The sequence below is a fragment of the Pipra filicauda genome, unplaced genomic scaffold (genome assembly GCF_003945595.2).
Source record: "Pipra filicauda isolate LSUMZ 115617 unplaced genomic scaffold, ASM394559v2 scaffold206_size1356665_pilon, whole genome shotgun sequence".
Taxonomy (NCBI): domain Eukaryota; kingdom Metazoa; phylum Chordata; class Aves; order Passeriformes; family Pipridae; genus Pipra; species Pipra filicauda.
Genome location: NW_024104317.1, coordinates 1,178,558 through 1,198,303, shown reverse-complemented (window position 1 = coordinate 1,198,303; position 19,746 = coordinate 1,178,558). Strand labels below are relative to the sequence as shown.

The 19,746-nt window shown below is 40.8% G+C and overlaps 1 protein-coding gene across 1 annotated transcript in view; it reads left to right on the top strand.

Annotated features, from left to right (window-relative positions):
* Positions 1-17,087, top strand: part of LOC113996809 — a 40,756-nt gene extending 23,669 nt beyond the window's left edge. The window contains exons 42-61 of the mRNA XM_039380908.1: positions 376-470; positions 1,093-1,269; positions 2,045-2,247; positions 2,555-2,699; positions 3,434-3,678; positions 4,346-4,510; positions 4,946-5,070; positions 5,765-6,033; positions 7,239-7,447; positions 7,947-8,088; positions 9,258-9,508; positions 10,128-10,257; positions 10,848-11,013; positions 11,722-11,898; positions 13,393-13,523; positions 14,432-14,631; positions 15,580-15,718; positions 16,021-16,152; positions 16,512-16,626; positions 16,845-17,087. Of these exons, the coding sequence (XP_039236842.1) occupies positions 376-470; positions 1,093-1,269; positions 2,045-2,247; positions 2,555-2,699; positions 3,434-3,678; positions 4,346-4,510; positions 4,946-5,070; positions 5,765-6,033; positions 7,239-7,447; positions 7,947-8,088; positions 9,258-9,508; positions 10,128-10,257; positions 10,848-11,013; positions 11,722-11,898; positions 13,393-13,523; positions 14,432-14,631; positions 15,580-15,718; positions 16,021-16,152; positions 16,512-16,626; positions 16,845-16,998 (3,370 nt within the window). The 3' untranslated portion in view covers positions 16,999-17,087. The remainder of the gene's footprint in view (positions 1-375; positions 471-1,092; positions 1,270-2,044; positions 2,248-2,554; positions 2,700-3,433; positions 3,679-4,345; positions 4,511-4,945; positions 5,071-5,764; positions 6,034-7,238; positions 7,448-7,946; positions 8,089-9,257; positions 9,509-10,127; positions 10,258-10,847; positions 11,014-11,721; positions 11,899-13,392; positions 13,524-14,431; positions 14,632-15,579; positions 15,719-16,020; positions 16,153-16,511; positions 16,627-16,844) is intronic.
* The last annotated feature ends 2,659 nt before the right edge of the window (positions 17,088-19,746 follow it).

Sequence of the window (19,746 nt, the reverse complement as noted above, 5' to 3'; positions counted from 1 at the left end):
TACCTTTATGTAAACCAGAGAATGATAAGAGGGTTATGTCCTTTAAGTCTTGTTTTCCAAAGCAGGAACTGTCTGTTGAGTGTGAGAGAGGATGGGACTTCAGTCCAGTTCTCTAATTGGAAAGCATAACTGTTTGGATTCCATAACTGGTTTTTTTTCAGCTAAGAATAAGCCTTTGAATAGCCCAGAAGGGATCAAAAAAATGAGCCCATTCAGTGAGAGGGCTGACATCAGCTTTTCAAAGAAGCTGGATAAAGTCTTGTGACTGACATAAAGTACACTGTGTTGTGCAGGGTTGTCATGTGTCAATCTTACACTGAAAATCTTATAGTAAATGATGAGAAACACACATTTGATTCTGCTTGCTTTCCCCAGATGCTCCAGTGGTGGGACAGAAGAGCAGTGTGATCCTGTGTTGGAGAGTGAAGCAAAGAAGAACATAGCATGTGGCATGATCACAGACCCAACAGGTAATATGCTGGTAGTTTTCTGTGAGCCATATGATGGAACATGTTACAGTTTGTCTTGTCCCTTCTTTATAGTCTGTTTTCCTGAGCTCACACTGGAAGCATATAAAACCTCCAGTGTAAATGACCAATGTAAAACTCATAGGTGCTCGGTCAGGATATGTCATCTGTTCAGACAGTGCCCACGTGTCCATGAACGTTATCTCAGGACATGTTCAGGAAGCTGCTCTTTTCTTTATAGTGACTTGCACTCTGCTTGCTAAAAGAGTAGTTCAGAGGGCACTGTCAGTGTATGTATTACAGATACTTTAACTAAAATTCTGTACATGTTCCTTGCATTGGACAGTCCCTGTAGTTGTCTAGAATTAGTGGTTTTCCTAGGCAGCAACGCTTAGTTTATGTAAGCTATGTAGTATCAATCTTTCAAAAAGAAGAAAACCTGAATCAGAGCTCACTCTGATTCTGCCTTGTGCGTCCATTTCAAGTACTAGTTTAATTTACTAAACAAAGTTAGCCTGGAGCACTCACAATACATTTGCTGTGACAGAAAATAGATGGTGGTTATGATCTTAGCATTCCAGTTGTTTTTTTCTATCCTTCTATATATCTTTTTTGATTTACACAGGAATCTTCAAGGACTGTCATACCAAAGTGCCTCCAGAGAATTTCTTTGAAAATTGTGTTTATGACATGTGTTTCACTGGTGGACAGGCAACATCCCTATGCTATGGACTACAGGCCTATGCTGAGTCATGTATCAATGCTGGCATATGCATAGAGTGGAGGAATGCTACTCTTTGCCGTGAGTGTTGTGATATAAACATCTATTCTGGATTTTAACTTCATTGTCCTCTACCCTCTTTGTGCACGTTATTTCATTTTATGCAACGTTCTGAGTACGGATAAGATAAAAGAGAATCATATGTAGTGATTTATCACAGAATCTAGCCAGAAACAATTTTTCTGTGTTTTTTTAGATGACAGAAACAGAGAAATGCTTCTAGATTTCTGTAAATTGTAATGTTATCCCTGGGGACAATGCTTTGAGTGATAGAAACTCAATTTTACCATGAACAGCATGGGTATGAAAATATAATATATTTTCCTCAAGTGTTCTCAGTGAAAGACGGAGTGTCATTTTTAGTTCTATTTTAAAATACATGGCAGATGTTCAAATAGTAACAACAGTAAGGGGGACATATCATCTGGTATGGGTAGAGATTTTTCTATTCCCTTAGTGGAGTGACTTTCTGCCTTCAAACCAGTAGAAAAAGGTTTACTGAACCAAACACAATTGGTTGTCGTGTATGATGACATGAGACCTATCCTCGACACAGGCCTGCAATGTTTGACTTTGTTGTGAGGTGAAATGCAAGGGTGGCCCACATGTCTTGCCCACCTTTATCAAAAGCCACCCATCTCACACGGAAAGAGAGTCCTTTGTGCTCAGCACTGTCCTGTGTCAGGCTTTCTAACAGCAATTTTGTGTATTTTCAGGAGCAAACAGTGAAAGCATCAGGAAAACTTTTGCCACAATTTTGCCCTTTAGAGTGATCTTATTTTTCCTCTTTATCTAGCAATGTCCTGTCCTGGAGGCAGCATCTACAAGAGCTGTGGTACTAGGTGTCCCTCTACCTGTTTGAACATCTCAGCAGCTGATTCCTGCAGTTCTTTACCAGTGGAAGGTTGCTTCTGTAAGGAAGGTTATGTTTTGAGTGGAGACAAATGTGTGCCAGAAAGCAGCTGTGGTTGTGTTGATGAAAAGAACCAGTATCACCAGGCAAGTTACCTCAGGCATTTAAGTAAATAAATAAATAAAGTAAAAAAAGGTGGAGGGGGAGAATCTCATTCCTTATCACTGTGAGAGAAAAAGCATGTTAATAACACTACACAATTAATATTTACACCACTAATAATTTCAAAATAGAATTACTTTGCCAGTCTTCTTGATACATGAGCTGCGTGGCTACAATTGCCCAAATGATCACATATCATGCACATTCAAATATTGATAATTTTATTTCCTTACAGTTTTACGTTCTTATTTATCTTATAGTATATAATTCTACACACTTTTTTCCACTCAGCTGGATGAAAGCTGGTTCACCCATTATCCCTGCACTGAACGCTGCACCTGCAAGGCTAATAACACCATTGAATGCACATCCTGGGAGTGTGGAGTCCAAGAGGAATGCAGCATTCAGGATGGTGTGCTGGGCTGTCATTCCAATGGTAAGTCCTGCCTGAAAATCATTCCAATATCAATTCTTTAATTAGATCCTCTTCTCCTTCTAACTTCATTATAAATGTCTCTTCCCATGTGATAGTAAAGAAGTCCCAACTGACTGCTGCCATTGCTAAGAGTTGGAAATATGATGTTCTGTCTTGCAAGCACAAAGGCCCTTCCTTTGTAGTGAATATCAGCAAAAACTGATGATGCCCAAGGTCACTTGGGTTCTGTTTGTCCTGATAATGAAAATTCATGTCCCACATCACCAGTACTGCAAGCTATAAATATGAGAATAATTGAGAATTGCATTTCTGTGGGTCTGGGTTATGATGAGTGTACTATATATTGATATATACAGATGAAATTTTATTTACTTTTACACCCATATTTATACAGATAATTCTATATCTTTGCATAGATAATTAGAAAAGCTCTGTATTACTCTCAAATACCATAAATTGTAGCTGCAACAGCATATAGAAATATATACAAAAGTTAATTTGATGCCAGTTTGTCATTTTGTATGTAATTTGCAAATTAAATTTAGGAGGTGCTTTCTAGAAATTTCTTATTTTCAAATAAATGTCATTGGCATGAACCTGAGATGCCTCTGTGAAAGTTTGCTCACATAATATTTATCAGGATTAGGTTGTTACACTTATGCAAACTCCTTTATCAGCTGACTCCATGACTAAGTCCAGTACAAAGTTCTTAGATATTTTTTTTTCACGTTCAGGTCAAGCAACATGTCAAGTGGTAGGAGATCCCCATTATTTCACTTTTGATGGAATGAAGTACACTTTCATGGGAACCTGCACCTACACTTTGGTTGAGGTTGTCAACACTTCCACCAATGTCATTCCTATAACCATACTGGGCAAGAATGAAGACAGAGGACTGAGAGGGGCCACATACCTGAAAGAAGTCTATATAGATGTGCATGGTGTACGAATCACCCTTCAGAAAAACCAAGGAATCCTGGTAGGTGGTGGTGCTCTTTACTCTAGCAAGAAGTATCTTAAAATTAGCTCACTTACAGTAGCTGTAGGAAAAAGGATCTTCATGTTTCCTAAGGAATATGTACGCATATGCTTAATACTTGTGGGCACCTCCATTAAGTGGATATCACGAGCAGATATAATTTCTCAGTAGTTCCCAAGGGTTTTGGTTTGGGTTTACTGTTTTATTGGTCATATCTTTGAGATGGAGCCCAGAGCCTCCAGATTGGAGAACTGTTGCTTGAAGTAAAGTATGGGACTCCCCACTTCAACAGTTCTTGTCAAGCCAATCACCTATAGTGGGCTAACAAGAGCAGAGGAAAGGCAAGTCATACTGTATCAGTTTAGAAAAACATGGGGATCCATGGCAGTCCTGGAGGCAGGGAGTCTACCCTAAGGGTGAGTAAGAGCTTGCTCACTACCAGTGATCTTTTCAGCTCCCTGTTCAAGGTATAGGATATGAGTCCTGCCCATCTCTCCTCAGCTAAAAGGCTTATTCCTGCAACCCGTAGTTGGAATATGCAATGGTGGAAGTGTAAACAGCTAAAACTGTCACAGAGAAATCTTCAGCACTGCTAGAACTATAGACTGTGAGCAGAAAAGCTTTCATGGAATAATGTCCATACTGACAAAATGACATGTCTCTCCAGCTGAACAATGAGAGAGTCTACACTCCAGTGGAGAACCGACTGCAAGGCGTGTCCATTGGAAATGTTGGCAGATTTATAGTCATGGAAACTGACTTTGGTGTGATAGTGAAATACGACGGCAATCACCATCTGGAAATCACCCTCCCACAATCTTACTTCTCACAGGTAAGATTTAGTGTGCAAACATCTGGCTCTTCAAAACTACTGCTTTCTGCATTTACTTCTAATTCCTTTTATTCTTGCGTTTTGCTATTGCATCTTTCTTTGTAGTTGTATTGTAACACATGACAATTTTTTCCTTTGTATTTTTTTCTCTTCGCAACAATTTCCTTGTGTTCTGAGGGGGTAGTTAAAGAAAATTACCTGTCTAGAGTAATACATCTAACTTAGAGAAATAAATACCTTGAAGCCTCAGGGAATCACAGATTTACTGCAATATCTGTTTTGTTTCTCCATGGGTGCAGTCAGAATGTCTAAGATGTCTAGTACAAGATTGGTGGTTGATTTGGTCACATTATTTCATAGGCAATGAATAAGAAGTTATTGGGGAAGTTGATGTGAACAGGTCATGCTTAGAATATGGTTCTTTTTTGTTTGCAGGTGCATGGCATGTGTGGTAATCTCAATGATATTCGTGAAGATGATCTGTCCTTGCCCAATGGAACAGTCGTCAGTGCCACACAGTTTGGAAATAGCTGGAAAGTGGAGGAAGACAGTGATAAGGGGTAAATATTAATGTCTTTTCATACCTTCCATCTCGCTTCAGAAAACAGTCAATTGTTTTCAGTTGTTTTGACTGTCTGCTACTTTGTAACATGTAAGCAGCGTGTGTGAGACTTTTCTCTTGTTGAATTTGAAGCCCAAAGAAAGGCCATCCCCACAGGAAACCACTGCACAGGCCAGAGGGAATCCACAGCCGTTCTATCAATTGACATACACACTTGGGGAGTTAGTCTTTGGGGCACTCCACAGTGTGTACACAGCCTCTGTCTATTTTACACTGATAACACCCAGAACCAGATGATGGTGCTGGGGAATGGTGAGGGCCAGCTGCTCCCTAGGGGACAGGAAGTCATATTTGATAACACAGCTGAGAAAACAGTGGCCTCAGGCCCGCAGTGGAAGCTGGAGACAGCCTGGCTCAGTCCAGATCACCACACGAATTTGCAGTGATGAGACAGATCCAAGATCAAGCTGTGCGCCAATCCTCTAGTCAGGGTCAAGTTTAGTGAGAGTAACAAGTGTGAGACACAGCATGGTGGTTGTCAGGCAGGTCTAATTCTGCCTAGGCTTTCACTCAGGCAGAAGGAAGACTGTAGTCTCTAGCCTTTTCTACCTCACAGTAGAAAAAACTTTTCAATTTTCATGTCTTCAGCATGCCTTTGGAACTTAGATGCCTGTGTCTGTGCCTTCTTGCAGTTGCTTACCAGACTTAAGAGAAGATGATAATCCTCCTTGCACTGCTGAGAATAAACAAGTCATTGAAAGCCAGTGTAATGTCCTAAAATCAGACAAATTCAAAGTATGCCATAATCTAGTCAACCCTGAAGACTTTGTAGAGATCTGCATCTATGACATGTGCCAGTATGACGGCATGAAGTCTGCTCTCTGCGACATAGTTCAAGCCTATGTGGAGACCTGCAAGAACCATGGAATCACCATTAAATGGAGGAATAACACATTCTGTCGTAAGTGCACAAGCAAGGGAAAAAACTGAAACTTGGATGACTGATAGTATGAAAACAAATAAGCAGAATTACGTGAACAAGTTATGTCAAAGGAAAATAAATCCAAATTCTCACAAAACACAATTCTACTATTATGATTCCATTGCTGTGCTGAATTGTGTTCAGGTTCATATAAGCCCAGTGATAACTCAGGACTAGGCAAGCTATGGATACTAATGTGGAGTTAGAATGGTTTTAGTAGCCACATGAGTGCCATGAGATATTGCAGTGAGCCTAAAATGGAGAAATAATAGAACCAGAAGACTAAAAGAAAGTTGGATACTGTCATAGGACACAGGGCTCAATGACACTCACTGTGATTTGAATGAAAACTGTCAGTTTACCCAGTTGTTTATTACAGGCCATATTCTCGGATTAATTTCCAGGGTATGTGCCTCACTTCACCAATTCAACAAAGCTACAAACTAATTATGCAAAAATAAATAAAGATCAGGTAGTGGGGGGCTTATTTGTGGGGGATTTTTCACAATTTAGTATCATATTGTGGGATTATCACATAATGTTGTGGAGGACAAAACAATTAACTGGTTAAAAAACAAGCCAGATGAATGTTGAATAGGTCTATCAGAAATCCCTAGTTGCCTCTTTGCCACAAGCAGAGGAAAATACTGGACTAACAAACTTTTTGTCATGTTAGCCTGTTTCTTGAACTGTCCCCTTATGCGTCTCTAGTCACTGGCAGAAATGTGGTATGGAGCTGGATGAATCTGCAGTCTGAAAGTGCAGTGCATATCTTGCATGTGTTTATGTCTGTGGTTAAGCTAAATTTACACCTGGTTTGCATCAATGGAGGGTGGAACATTCTAAAATATTTGCCCTTAAGATTCACGTTTCCAGCAGTGCCCAAAGAGGCATTTGCAGCATAACTGGAACACTGAACCGGAATGATCTAGTGCCAGGTGCCACCAGTTCAGGCATACCTGTAATAAAACTGCATGAGCAGCTCCGGAAAGGGTTCTTTGCTTTGTTTTGGTTTGTTTGGGTTTTTTTAAGTAAAATACAAAAATAAAAATTGGTTGATCATCAAAATCAGCTATTAAAAGGTAACTCCATACTACCATTTCATAGGCCAATGTGTAGCTTTCAGTGTTTGCAGTGCACTTTGTAGATGTATTTAATAACGCTGCTCCTATTCTCCCACACAGCATTGCCCTGCCCATCCCGGAGCCATTACAAAGACTGTGTCTCCGCCTGCCCATCAACATGCAATGACATTTTTGCCTCTTCCCTTTGTGACAAGACAGAAGAATGTACAGAGGGCTGTGAGTGTGATGATAATTATGTGCTCAGTAATGGCAACTGTGTACCTCTGAGCAGTTGTGGCTGCAGGGATGATGACAACAATTACTACAGTGTAAGTAGTTTGTCTGTGGAGCAAATCTGTGGCTTCAAAATCTGTGGCTTTTCTGCAGAAAGTTGGTCTCCTGACAATCTTAATATGAGAAAGACAGAGAGAAAGATCAAAGTCTTCAGGGTCTACCTCTTAAATACCTCCCATCTGATGAGTAAAAGCTTCAGGCTTGGCTATTAGGAGATGCAGAAGCTTGCTTTGTACTTTGCACCTGAGGCCAAAACTCAGGCATATTTGAAAACAGTCAATTGATCAGAGATATGCAGGCAGTCTCTCCTATCCTGTTTTGTGTTCAAATTCTCATGTCAAAGACAATAAGATAAATGGACTGAGATCCCCACTCCCACACTCTTGGTGAGACTACGCTTGGATTGAGCCTTTGTGGAATCACCAACTGGACAGGCTGCACCTAACCTGTCCCCACACCCTTAGCTATTGAACTATTATTGCATTGCAAAGCTGAACACCTTGATAACGTCTTATCACCATAACTTGTGTTTAGGCTGGGGAGACATGGATAACTCCACACTGTGCCAGAAGATGCCAGTGTCAGAAGAACGGTGTCATCAGTTGTAACAGCTATAGCTGTGATTCTAGAGAAACATGTGTGATCCAAAATGGAAAATACAAGTGCCATCCAACAGGTACGTGCAAGCAAGTCTTCATTTGGTGTTTCATGGGGGTTGGAGAAGGAGGGAGAATGTGTGTGTCCATTCTTTCTTCCATGGCAACTCCAGACTTTCAAGGGGAAAGAAGGAAACTCTGACAGTGTTATTGATGACACATTATTGAATATAAAAAGCCTCAGTTCTCATAATAAAATGTTCCAGCTCCAAACAGAGAATTTGTAGAGGGAAATGGATACTCGGGTATGAAAATTTACTTATATCTAGAAATCTAGTTCGATCTGACTAGTTTAAATAAATAAATAAATTTAAGAAAAAATTCACTGCATGTTGATTTGAGAACAGAAAAAAAAAAACAATAAACAAAATCCAAGACAGAGCAGATCTGAACAGATACATAATAGGCCAGTCAGAGAACTTTGTACTTTTGTTCATTAGTGCTTTGGCTAAGCAAAGTTAATTCCATATTCTCTAGGTATGTTGGGTTGTTTGGGAGACAGCTTATTGCCTAGTGCCTCTGCACTTCAGTTTTGAAGAATAGTATGTCATCAATCATAGTGTATTGAGTATCAGTACAAAAGCATAATGCAAATCCAGTGTCCCCCTGCTACATTTTGGCAAAATACCAGAGCAGAGGCACCCCAGCAGTCTTAAGGATAGCCTTGCTCCTGGTATAATGGTTTACTCTGCGCTCAGTGGTCAAGAACACAGAGATGATAGTCACTGCATCTGATTGTTGGGTCTGGTGAACCGAATCATCCATTTTAGTAACCTCAGAGGAAACCAGTGACAGCACTGAGCAAGCCAAAGTTAGACATTGCTTTTCAATTTTGTAGCAATGCACGGCTGAGGTTTATGAAATCGACATCTCTAAGAGCCCACTGCAAGCCATGCTGTGTGGCAGCAGAGGGCCAATATGCACAACTTAGTCTCTATAATGTCTATAAACTCTAATGTTCTGCTTCAGCTCATCTGGCTCACACTGGTTCTCAGCAGAGGAATGAGTTTTTCTGTCCATCTCTCTGTTTCAGTGTTCATTCACTAGGGTGATGCCTGAGCACCCACCTTTACTTTCAGACCTGCATGCCAGCAGCAATAATTTTTATCTACCATTTTGAACCAATCTATGCATGGGATCTGACACATGCACATTTAAACTGGAGAGTAATGAAGCTCTTCCTTTTTAGGTTTTGGAAGATGCCAGATCCTGGGCGACCCACACTACACCACCTTCGACGGTCTGGTGCACCACTTCCAAGGGAAATACACGTATATTTTGGCTCAGACCATCCCTGACCTACCTGATACTCTCACGCCGTTCAGCATTGAAGGCATTAACTCTCCTTTACTCCTATTTCGACACATTACCTACCTGAAAGAGATTCTCATCAATGTTTACAACCACACAGTGCGATTCAGGCAGAACAAGCAGATTCTGGTAAGTTTCTCCCTGACAGCAGAGCATGGAGAAAGACTCTCCCTTGGAGCAAAACACCTCTGGGTAATAAATGTTTGTTTTGAAGAATTAAAGTACTAAAGTACTAAACTGTATTGTTACAGCAGTGCTATGAGACAACCACAAATGAGATTTTCAGTTGTGTTGAGTCTTTTTGCTCCATAGCTATGAAGGATATGATTCTACTTCAAACAAATAAATGTATAAATAGAGTTTTGGGAATAAAACACCAAATATCCCAAGGCTTAAAATAAAGCCACACAAATTTTTATCAGTGGTAGGGAAAAGTGTGAATTAGGCTAGGATAATTTAATTTCCTTCCCTTTTATTGGTGTGTAAGAATATACATAGCCCCTATATTCACTTTAGCTCCATAACAGAAATCTCTTATGATGATATGAAAGTACTGTGTCCAGATCACTTTCCTCAATATATGATTTTGTTAACTTTAAAAAATTAAATACTGAGTTTTTTACTGGTTAAATTATCTGATACATTTATCATGAAAAGCAAGAAATGTTGATATGTAGCACTGACCTGTACTGAAGCCAGATTTTAATTTGGCCTACATATAATGAATTTTAATTTATTTCCCTGTTAGTTGGATGGTGTCCGTGTGAGACCCCCTCTTCGACCTCATGAAGGTATTCATATATATCAGAGGATAACAAGAATTTACCTAGAGACAGATTTTGGCTTGTATGTGAGCTTTGATGGCAATCAAAATGCAGGTAAGTGATACTAAAAAAAATGTGCTGAAATATTTATGCACTGTCTCAAAAAATGTTGTCATTCCAAAGTTAATCCTGATTTACAACAGCATATAGCTATTTTATTTCTAAGTGTATGGTGAAAGGGCCAGGCAATTTATTTACATGACCCTCATTCCCAACCCTAAAATTCCAACCGCAGAAAGAAACAGTCTGCTTGTAGGAATTCTGTTTCTCAGTGGTCAAGTGGATTGTCAGTGAAGGGCAAAAAGTGGGTGATGCATTCAGTTTGTTGCAAAGCAGTAAGCAGCATGCACTAAGAGCATTTGGGCAATGATGTTGTGCTATATAATAACATATTATAAGAAATTACTGCAAGAAATTTTTTTTTCATGATCCATGTTGCGGAGCACAGAAACAGTCCTGTGACTACATGTATGAACATGTATGTTCAGGGCTGTGCTCACATGCTACATGTGAAGCCCATGTCATGTTACGAACTTCAATCTGAGTCATAAAATGTGGCACTTGGCATTGTTTTCCACTTCTTCCTACACTCAGAGACAACGATTTCTGTGTAACAGCTTTTTTTTTCTTCTGACCTTCCCTAGATATAAAGCTGGCCAACACCTACGGAAGCAGAGTGGAAGGCTTGTGTGGTGACTTTGATGGGAGATATAGAAATGACTTCACAAATCCAGATGGTGTTTGGGTGAAGAACGTGAATGTATTCGGTGAAAGTTGGAAAGTTCCTTTAAAAAGAAGCTCTCGTTTCAGGTACTTCATTTTCTACTTAATATCCATGGCAAGTACTGCCTCTAGAAGTGAGAGAATTAAGCCATAGTTAACCTCCAGGAATAATTACACTGTCTTATTTCTGGTTTTTCTTTTTCCCTTTGTTTGCGTGTAGGGACTTTTTCTGCTCATCACTAAGGTGAGCTATCAGTGCCCTTCTATCTAGCCAAAAGAGGCCTGAATTACTGCATTACTGCGGTTCAGTATCCCTCTTTGGAGTCACAGCCATTACAACTGCTGGGGCAGAGGAATAAAAAACATCTTTGCCAAGCTCACGGTTGCTGGCAAAAATAAGTACATGCTATACCAAGTGTAAATCCTGATTTAATGTCAGTCCTTCCCCTGGAACAGGGGTTTATTTCAGCTGTATGCTTCTGACTAACGTTCCAATTTTGTTGAATAGATTGGATGAAGGAGGCGTTCTGTGTCATGCAGAATTTCCAAAGAGAGAACTACAGACATCCCTTTTAATTTAAATACCATAAATCTCTGAGATCGTAGGAAGTGTTCCAGCATGTCTTTGATTTGCTACATCTATGTCCTTCCCATTCAGGATAAATCATGAGAGATAAATAAGCTTACATCTACACTATGAGGCAGAAGTATTCCTGCAGTGTTACTTAGAGACTAGTACCATGAATGCTGGATGTACACAGAACACTGATGGTTTCATAATGACTTCATTTATAGACGAGATGTCAACTCAGGAAATGAGTCTGCGGAGGAGCCAGATCCAGGGCTTTACCAAGGTTGCAACGAAAATCAGCTGGAACAGCAAAATGCAACTTCAAGATGCCAAATCCTGACTGACTTGAATGGTCCTTTTGCAAAGTGTCATTCCACAGTCCTACCGGATTTCTATTTCACGTAAGTGTTTACTGCAGACAGTTGTTCTCCCCGTTTGCAAAATCATTTTGGCGATAGTTTCTGACAAGAACTTTGCATCTTCAGTCTCCAGGGCATTAATAGGAGCTGAGGATAATAAGTGTCTTTGGGCCCAGTGATTCCATTATTGATATATTTACATCCCCTTATTTATTTTTACATAAACGTGATGGCCTTTCTTTCATCTATTTAGAGTTTACTTCTCTCTTAGCTATATATATATATATATATTTGCACACAGATAAAGCAGCAGTGTTAAGCATTATACCTGTAGCCTGGGATTTCCAGTGTGCTTACAGTTCTCATCTACATTCAGTGAGAATTTAGCACCTAGGTCTATTGGCTTCCTTTAAGCAATTCTAGCTTCATAAAATCTATATCATGCTGTAGCCAAAAGCTGAAGCTGTCAGTGATGCTTCTTGAATTTTTCATGGAGAAGTACAAAAACCAGAGTAGTGAAGAGTAACTAACCTGGTATCTTTAAGAAAGTTCCCTCTGCTGTGTTTCAGGGTTGCTCTGCCTCCTACCCATACAATTCCTACATACTAAATTTTGAGCTGTATTCATCCCCACATTCATCATTCATCCGTCATTAGTCACAAATATGCCAAGTAGCTGCCAGTTTTCTTTAGTTACATGCTTGTACCTAGTGTTTAGAGACAGACAATGCCCATCTCCTATCTGGGAGAAGAATGTTACAGTATCTTAAGCCAAATAAAGTGGATCTCTGTATATATGCTGATTCTTAACATAACTTTTCTCCTCACTCTAGAATTTGGTTGGGCAGCCTGTTCTACCTGCCTAGTGGTGCCCTGATCTTACCAAGGCACTGCATATTTTCAGATTCCATTCATCTTGAATCTCAGTGCCTCTGAAAATCAGGCCACAGATATTCAAATGATGAGCAAAACCGAGAAAGTAGCACTGGCAAACAAACACTGGGTAAAACAGCATTCTGTGCTGTTAAGGCACGTGGACATGGGGAGGGTACCCATGTATTGAAAGAAGTGTGTAGGCCAGCTGTAAGACTTAGCAGTGCTAAAAAGTGCTCTGCAAGCAAGATGTAGCTCAAAACAGAAGCAGATAGCAAAGAATAACTGATTATGCTAAGTCAGGTAACAGTTTATTGCTCGTTCCAAGGGAGGTCTAGATTGCACATCAGGAAAATTTTTAATTTAGGGACACGGTTTAGTGGTGGACCTGGCAGTGTTAGGTTAAAGGTTGGACCTGATGATCTTAGAGGTCTTTTCTAGGCTTAATGATCTATGATTCTATATGAACACCTCACATATTAGCAGCAGCTGCACAACAAATGACCTGATCTTCCAATTATGTGTCTGGAGTGCTTTTTATTCCTCTGTTTCCTATCAGGCAGATACTGGAACACAGAACTAACTCAGAGTCAGGCAGAAAAGCAAATGAAAATAAGCAATAACAAATGTACTGGAAATTAATGTTTTCTCATGTTTCACATAGGAGCTGCCTGTTTGATATGTGTGTGGAAGGAGATGAGGTCACTACCTTGTGTCGCAGTCTGGAGGAATATGTGCTGGCCTGTCAGCAGCAAGGAGTCAGTATGGATGGCTGGAGACAACAGACAGTTTGTGGTAAGCATGGGAAGAAATGGGAAGTATGGATTCTGCCTACAGGACTCTCAAAATATCAGGTTTAAGGCTTTTCCTAGACACACCATGTATCAAAACTTCTCAGGGAGTAAAAACATGTTGATTCTCACTTTGCTCAGTCTTCACAGTTTAACATGCACATTTGCCTTTCTGGCCTCTCTTCTGTGTCCTATGCTGACTTTCACATTTAGCCTCCAGCTTACAAAGACACTTTGGAAATCAGAGCTGTCAGCTCACTGTCATCAGAAGTTCTGTGAGAGAAAAAATGTCCCCCGTCCCAATGGGACAAAAAAAAAAAAAAAATTTTGGAGACCATCACAAGCTAGAAGTCTGAAGGAAAAACAATTAATTTCAATCTCCTTTAAAATCTACAAAATATACTATCTTTTTTGCCTGTGAAATTTCAAGATAAAAAAAAAGATTCAACTGAAAACACTAAATTTTTCAGACTAAGAAATGCTGGAATAAAACTTATAATCATCTCAAACTTTTTTTTTTACTAATTTTTTTGGAGGTCGGGAGATTAATCAAACCATATTTTCCCTGTGTTTCCTATGACTCTCTATTCCTGGTGAAACACAGTTCCTGAAGTTGTGAAACAGGTCTGGCACTCGCAGGGATGGCTACCTTGAATGTGTGGGAAGCTGTTTTGAGATCAGTGTATATCAGGAATGAGAGCACATTATACAAGTAGTTTAGATGATGCATTTCCTGACTTTGGAGTGCTTTACTTACAACTTCAGCACTATCATATAGGTATGCACATCTCTGTGTATGTATGTTCATCATATGGCCTCCTGCAAAATTATGCCTTCTGGATCTGAAAGAGAATTCTATATTTAAGTAATGCACAGCATCCTGGTATAACTGGACTGTCCTTATTTTTATAGGTATATCATGTCCTGCCAACAGCAACTACAGCTCATGCACGTCTGCATGCCCAGCATCCTGCAACGACCTGACCAGCCCTTCTGAGTGTGAATCACCTTGTGTGGAAGGCTGTGAATGTCTCCCTGGCTATGTTCTTAGTGGTTTTGACTGTGTGCCTTACAAAGAGTGTGGCTGCACATACCTGAACAAATACTATGAGGTACATACAGTCTCTGTGGCTCAGACAGCTCCTGCAGCACTAAACAGTATTTTCTTCCATTAGTTATTTTGACAATCTCCTCGTAATGCTCAGCATGTAATTTTGCATTAGAAACAAAGAGCAATTGTTTAATAAAATTCTGGTTTCTGGAGAAAGGGAAGAGAGAGGAGATCCCTTGGTCTCCCTCTGAAACTCTGTCTGCCAGAATACTCAAGGCAGGCAGTTGGAGAAAGTATATGACTGCACTCTGACCTCCATGTTAATGCCTCAGCTTTATTAGGCTAAATAATAGCCTCATAGCCACTAAAGTTTACAACATACCAGTTACAGAGAAATTCTGTGGGTCACTGTGGTCCCAGTCATCTCAGTGAAGAATGATATAGGCAGTGTTGAGAGACTGTAGAGCTGGGGAGGACATGAAGAGAGCCCTGAGCAAGGCTGGATTCTGAGGAGAATCCTTCATTGTCGCTGCAGGATAGAACATCTCATATATTTCTGCATTAACACTGGAGATTTGGTACAGAAAAGGCCTAAGCCAGTAAACATTTTTTTATTGGAGGAGGGAGACACTATTAGCAGGAGGCACTTTTAATTAATACGGTAGATAACATTTCCACATTGCCTTGGAGGTATGATGTGATGCATGTGCCACCCTTATCTCTAGCAACAGCTAGACACTGTTGGTTGCATATGTACCCCACCTGGGACTAGGATCTCATACCACAAACTCTTCTTTTGCCTTCTTTCTTGGGCCATCCTCTAGTTTCAAAGAGCTGGATTAGTAAGATGCTTGTTTTATTTGTACAAACTAATTAAAAAAAAAAAATCTGCCCTGTTGCTATTCCTCAGGAAAGTGTTGAAGAGACTATAATGGGGCCCCGTGCTCTATTCATGTTTTTTTCCGTCTGATTTATTTGATATTCTTAACATCTCACTGCTGTCTTCCAGATTGGAGAAATATTCACCACTGATGACTGCTCTCAGACATGCCAGTGCACAGAAAGCTCCACTGTTTTCTGCTCTGACAAAGTGTGTGGGTCTGATGAAATCTGTGGCATCTCCAACTACACTCGTGGATGCTACAGGAGTGAGTCAACCACTATCATATTTTCTTTGATGCTATGAAGTCTTGACTTATCTTATAAGACATCACTGGGTTGGGGATAGTTTCAAGGGAGCGTGTACAGAAGAAAAGCATGTAGGGGATCTTGCTCTGATGTTTCATTGCAGAAACAGTTTCCTTCCATTATTCCTGTTGTCAGATACAAGTAACTGCCTTAGAAAATACAGGGGATGTGCAGCATTAGGAGTCAGTGTAATCTAAGCAAGAACAGCTCTCTCAGTGTTGAATTATCTGAGAATCAAGTATTTCTCTTTCCTTTTCACTAGGTGGACCATGTATGCCAAACCCTTGTCAGAATGATGGTGTTTGCTCTGAAACTACCAATGGCACCTCTCTCCTCTTCTACTGTGAATGTTCAGAGCTGTACACAGGAGCAACGTGTGAGGCTGAAAAGATAGGTAATAAAACTATTTTGGATTTCCCTATCTGCATTACTCACACCACTTTCAAAAACGGATGTTATTATGGAGAAAACTGAGCTTGGTCTTCATTTTCATTATGTAAATTAGTAACCCAGTGGGTGAGAGCCTGTGGTCATCCAAGCAGAAAGAATTGTCAGATGCCCAGTGGAGAGGTGCCAGAAATCATGACAGCAGGGCTCTGTAGAGCATACAGGATCAGGGTCTGACACCACTCCAGAAAGCCACATTCATCAGAGAACACAGCGTAAACCAAACACATAGGCAAGGATTGAGAAAAAAAAATCTGTTCATAGTATGGTCAGCTTTCAGTGACAGGGCTCTTATTTCTTCTTCAGCTGAAGACCCTGACACAGAGGATCCCAAGGACTATACATATGCCATCGTCATCGGAGTCGTGGCAGGTGTAATTGTTATTGTCATTCTCATCTCATCTACAGTGTACCTGTACAGGTAAGGCTTTTTCCCAGCTTTGCTACATTCAAAATATTCAAAACATATACACCCCTTTTAGCACCTGTAAACCTCAAAACTCCCATCAGTCAAATACCTGCAAGGACCAGAAAGGAACCACAGCACTCTGAGATCTCTTTTGACCATTGTTTGACTTCTCACTATAGATAAGAACAGAAATTAAAATTGGTTGTTCTTTTTTTTTTCTCATTGTATAGGAGAAAGAGAAATGTGGATACACAGACAATAACAAGGGATTCTTCTTTGAAGTGGTCCAGGGATGAACTGGATGCCAGAGTACACGAGCAAGATTATGGCTGCATCGTAAACAGTGCATTTGATCAAAATGAATCCCAAAATACACAGCTATAGTTAACAATATTTTTCCAATTCATTTATCATACTTTCTGCTCTTGTATTTTAATTATATTTCTACTACTTTGAGAAGAAATAATAATAAATTTATCATTGCATTTGTTGAAAACCTTTGAAGTTGTGAATTTAAAATATCTCTTGGATCTCATGTTGTAGACCCAAAGTGGAATATGCTCTAACTGACATGAGAGACTCTGTTGTCTTCAAAGGCTGTTTGAAAAACACAAAGTCCAGACAGAATTTGACAGCCCAAGTGTGCTGCACACCATCACCTACTCACCTCTGAGAGATGTACAAAACTGATATGGTAGACTGTGGTAGATGTGTAGACTGATGTGGTCAGAATTCAAACTGAAAGAGAGTATGTTTATATTAGATATTAGGAAGTAAGTTTAGATTATATTTAAGAAAGAGATTCTTTACTGTGAGGGTGATAAGGCACTGGAAGAGGTTGCCCAGAGAAGTTGTGGCTGCCTTATTCCTGGAAGTGTTTAAGGCCAGGTTGGATGGAGCTATGAGCAACCTGATCTGGTGAAAGGTGTCCCTGCCCACAGCAGGGGGTTTGAAACTGGGTGATCTTTAAAGTCCTTTCCAACCCAAACCATTCTATGATTCTATGAACTAATTATAGCATCCCAGGCAGGTCTTCATGAGATCATCCTACCCAAATCCTTCCATGGGGAGGGAATTAATTGACTAACATGGACACAGTTCTTACTCCTTTTCTGGCAAGGCATATCCAACTGGGGAGAGAAATAATAAAGAAGACACTGAGCTCACCTGAGGACAGACGTAGTAAAACAAATAACCCCTATTGTCCCCCTTGGGAGTGCTGGACTGAAAGAAGTGATTGTTTGAAGGAGAACTGCCTCCTTGCTATTAGGGTGGAGGGGATAAGGGGGAAAAGAAATAGGGTTGTAATCAGTCCCTGTGGGGGCTAAGCAAGAGCATAACTTCACAAAAACTTTCTGAAGAATGAGGTCCTGTCATAAACTCTCCTTGAGGGTCTTTGCCGAAATGGTAAATGTGAGAGTAGATTTGCATCTGCTCAGCTCCAGAGCACGCTAAGGACCCCCCTACATCAGGAGAGCAAAGGCATTTGCAGCAAGGCCTGGTAACATGCCATATGTGAGACACCTACCCCATAACAGACCAGTCACAAAGCTCAGGGACTGAAGCACTGCCTGAGCCTTGTACAAGGCCAGAATGAATTTCCAGTGCTATGAGTGAAGCTTTGAGACATAAGTACTACAAAAGTTTCACTGATGCTTTTCCAGTTCACTGCAGGTTACCTCCTGATTGTTTAGGAATACTGAGCTTGAAGCTCAGTGTGCAGCTGCAGTGCAAGAGGCAAAGGGCCCTGAACTGGTGCCAGCCTTTTACATAACAAAGGGCATGGGGACCTGTGGCACCGTGAAGAGACACTCAGAGACATAGCAGGAACCAGGGACAGCAGACTTTCACACTTAGACTGTGAGGGTATAAAAACTGCAGGGTTTCTTTTTCTGGGGTCCCTCCTTGAAGGCACCCAGCTCAAGCTGCTCTTTTGTTGTTGCAATTTATTTTAAGGGTCTGGGTGTCTGAGACTCTGCTAGGGGAAACCTGGGGTCAAGCCAGTGAGGAAACCTTGTCTGACTGTGTGAGTGTGGGATGTACAGGGAGTCGAGCAGGGCACCCATTGGCTCACTGGAGCCACCTGCCCTGATGGGCAGTCCCAGCTCAGGTGGTGTGAGTGTGCCTGCCAGAGGGGCTCCTGGGTGGTCAGACAGAAGGGTTTCCTTAACAATGATTACAGTGAGGAACAGTGTGGGCCTCCTGTTGTTTCTGCCATAATGCCGGTTATTATTTACTTACCCTTTCTCCTTTCCTTTTTATCCATAAACTCATGTGTATTGTTAGCCAGAGAAGTATTTGTAGTCTCCATGGTGAGTTAGGTTATTCTGGTCCATTCAAGGACACACCAGCCTGCTCATGTGGCATGTTCATACACACAGGCCACAGCTATTTTGGAGAGTGTGTGAATAGAATGGGCCTTTCAACCTCATTACATAATGAAAATGAATCAACGAGAGAGACCTACTTGTGTACAAATGAACTGTCAACCCTATGATGGAATTTTACCGTGATTATAATGCCATCTGTCCTGCCTCTTCAGTGGCAGCTTCCTATTGCACTGTGTGCCTGCTACAGTGCGATTCTGTGACTGCTGAGTGGTGCTGACCATGCTCACCTCCCCTTGCACTGGTGGGAGCACAGGCCAGTCCCTGCCCTGTAGGATCCCAGCTTGGGCTCCCCCGGGCAACAAACCCTGCTGTGCCCAGGTAAGGCAGATTTCTGGGTTTCTACATATAAATATATATATATATATATTGGTCAATACCACAAGAATGGCCCTGGCTTTCCACTACAAAGCTTTGCAAATAGTTCAGACTTGAAGTAGGGGGTGATACAGAAAGAACTGCCACTCAGTGCTCCACTAAATTAACTAATTCATGTCACTAGAAGCCAGAAAGTTGACAAATCTCCCACTGCTCTCATCTTTTAAATAAACCAGCTTGCTCACCTGACTTTTTAAATGCTGGGCTTTAAATACACTGCTGAGTTCAACTCACCAAGAAGACAGTTTTATTGTTAGTGAACCTTCCTTTTTAGCACACTGTGCAGGCAACAGCCCAGGAGATGGCCGTACAGGATCGGGATCCCTCTCGGATCAAGGCTCTTGCTGGGCACAATCATCAGATTCCG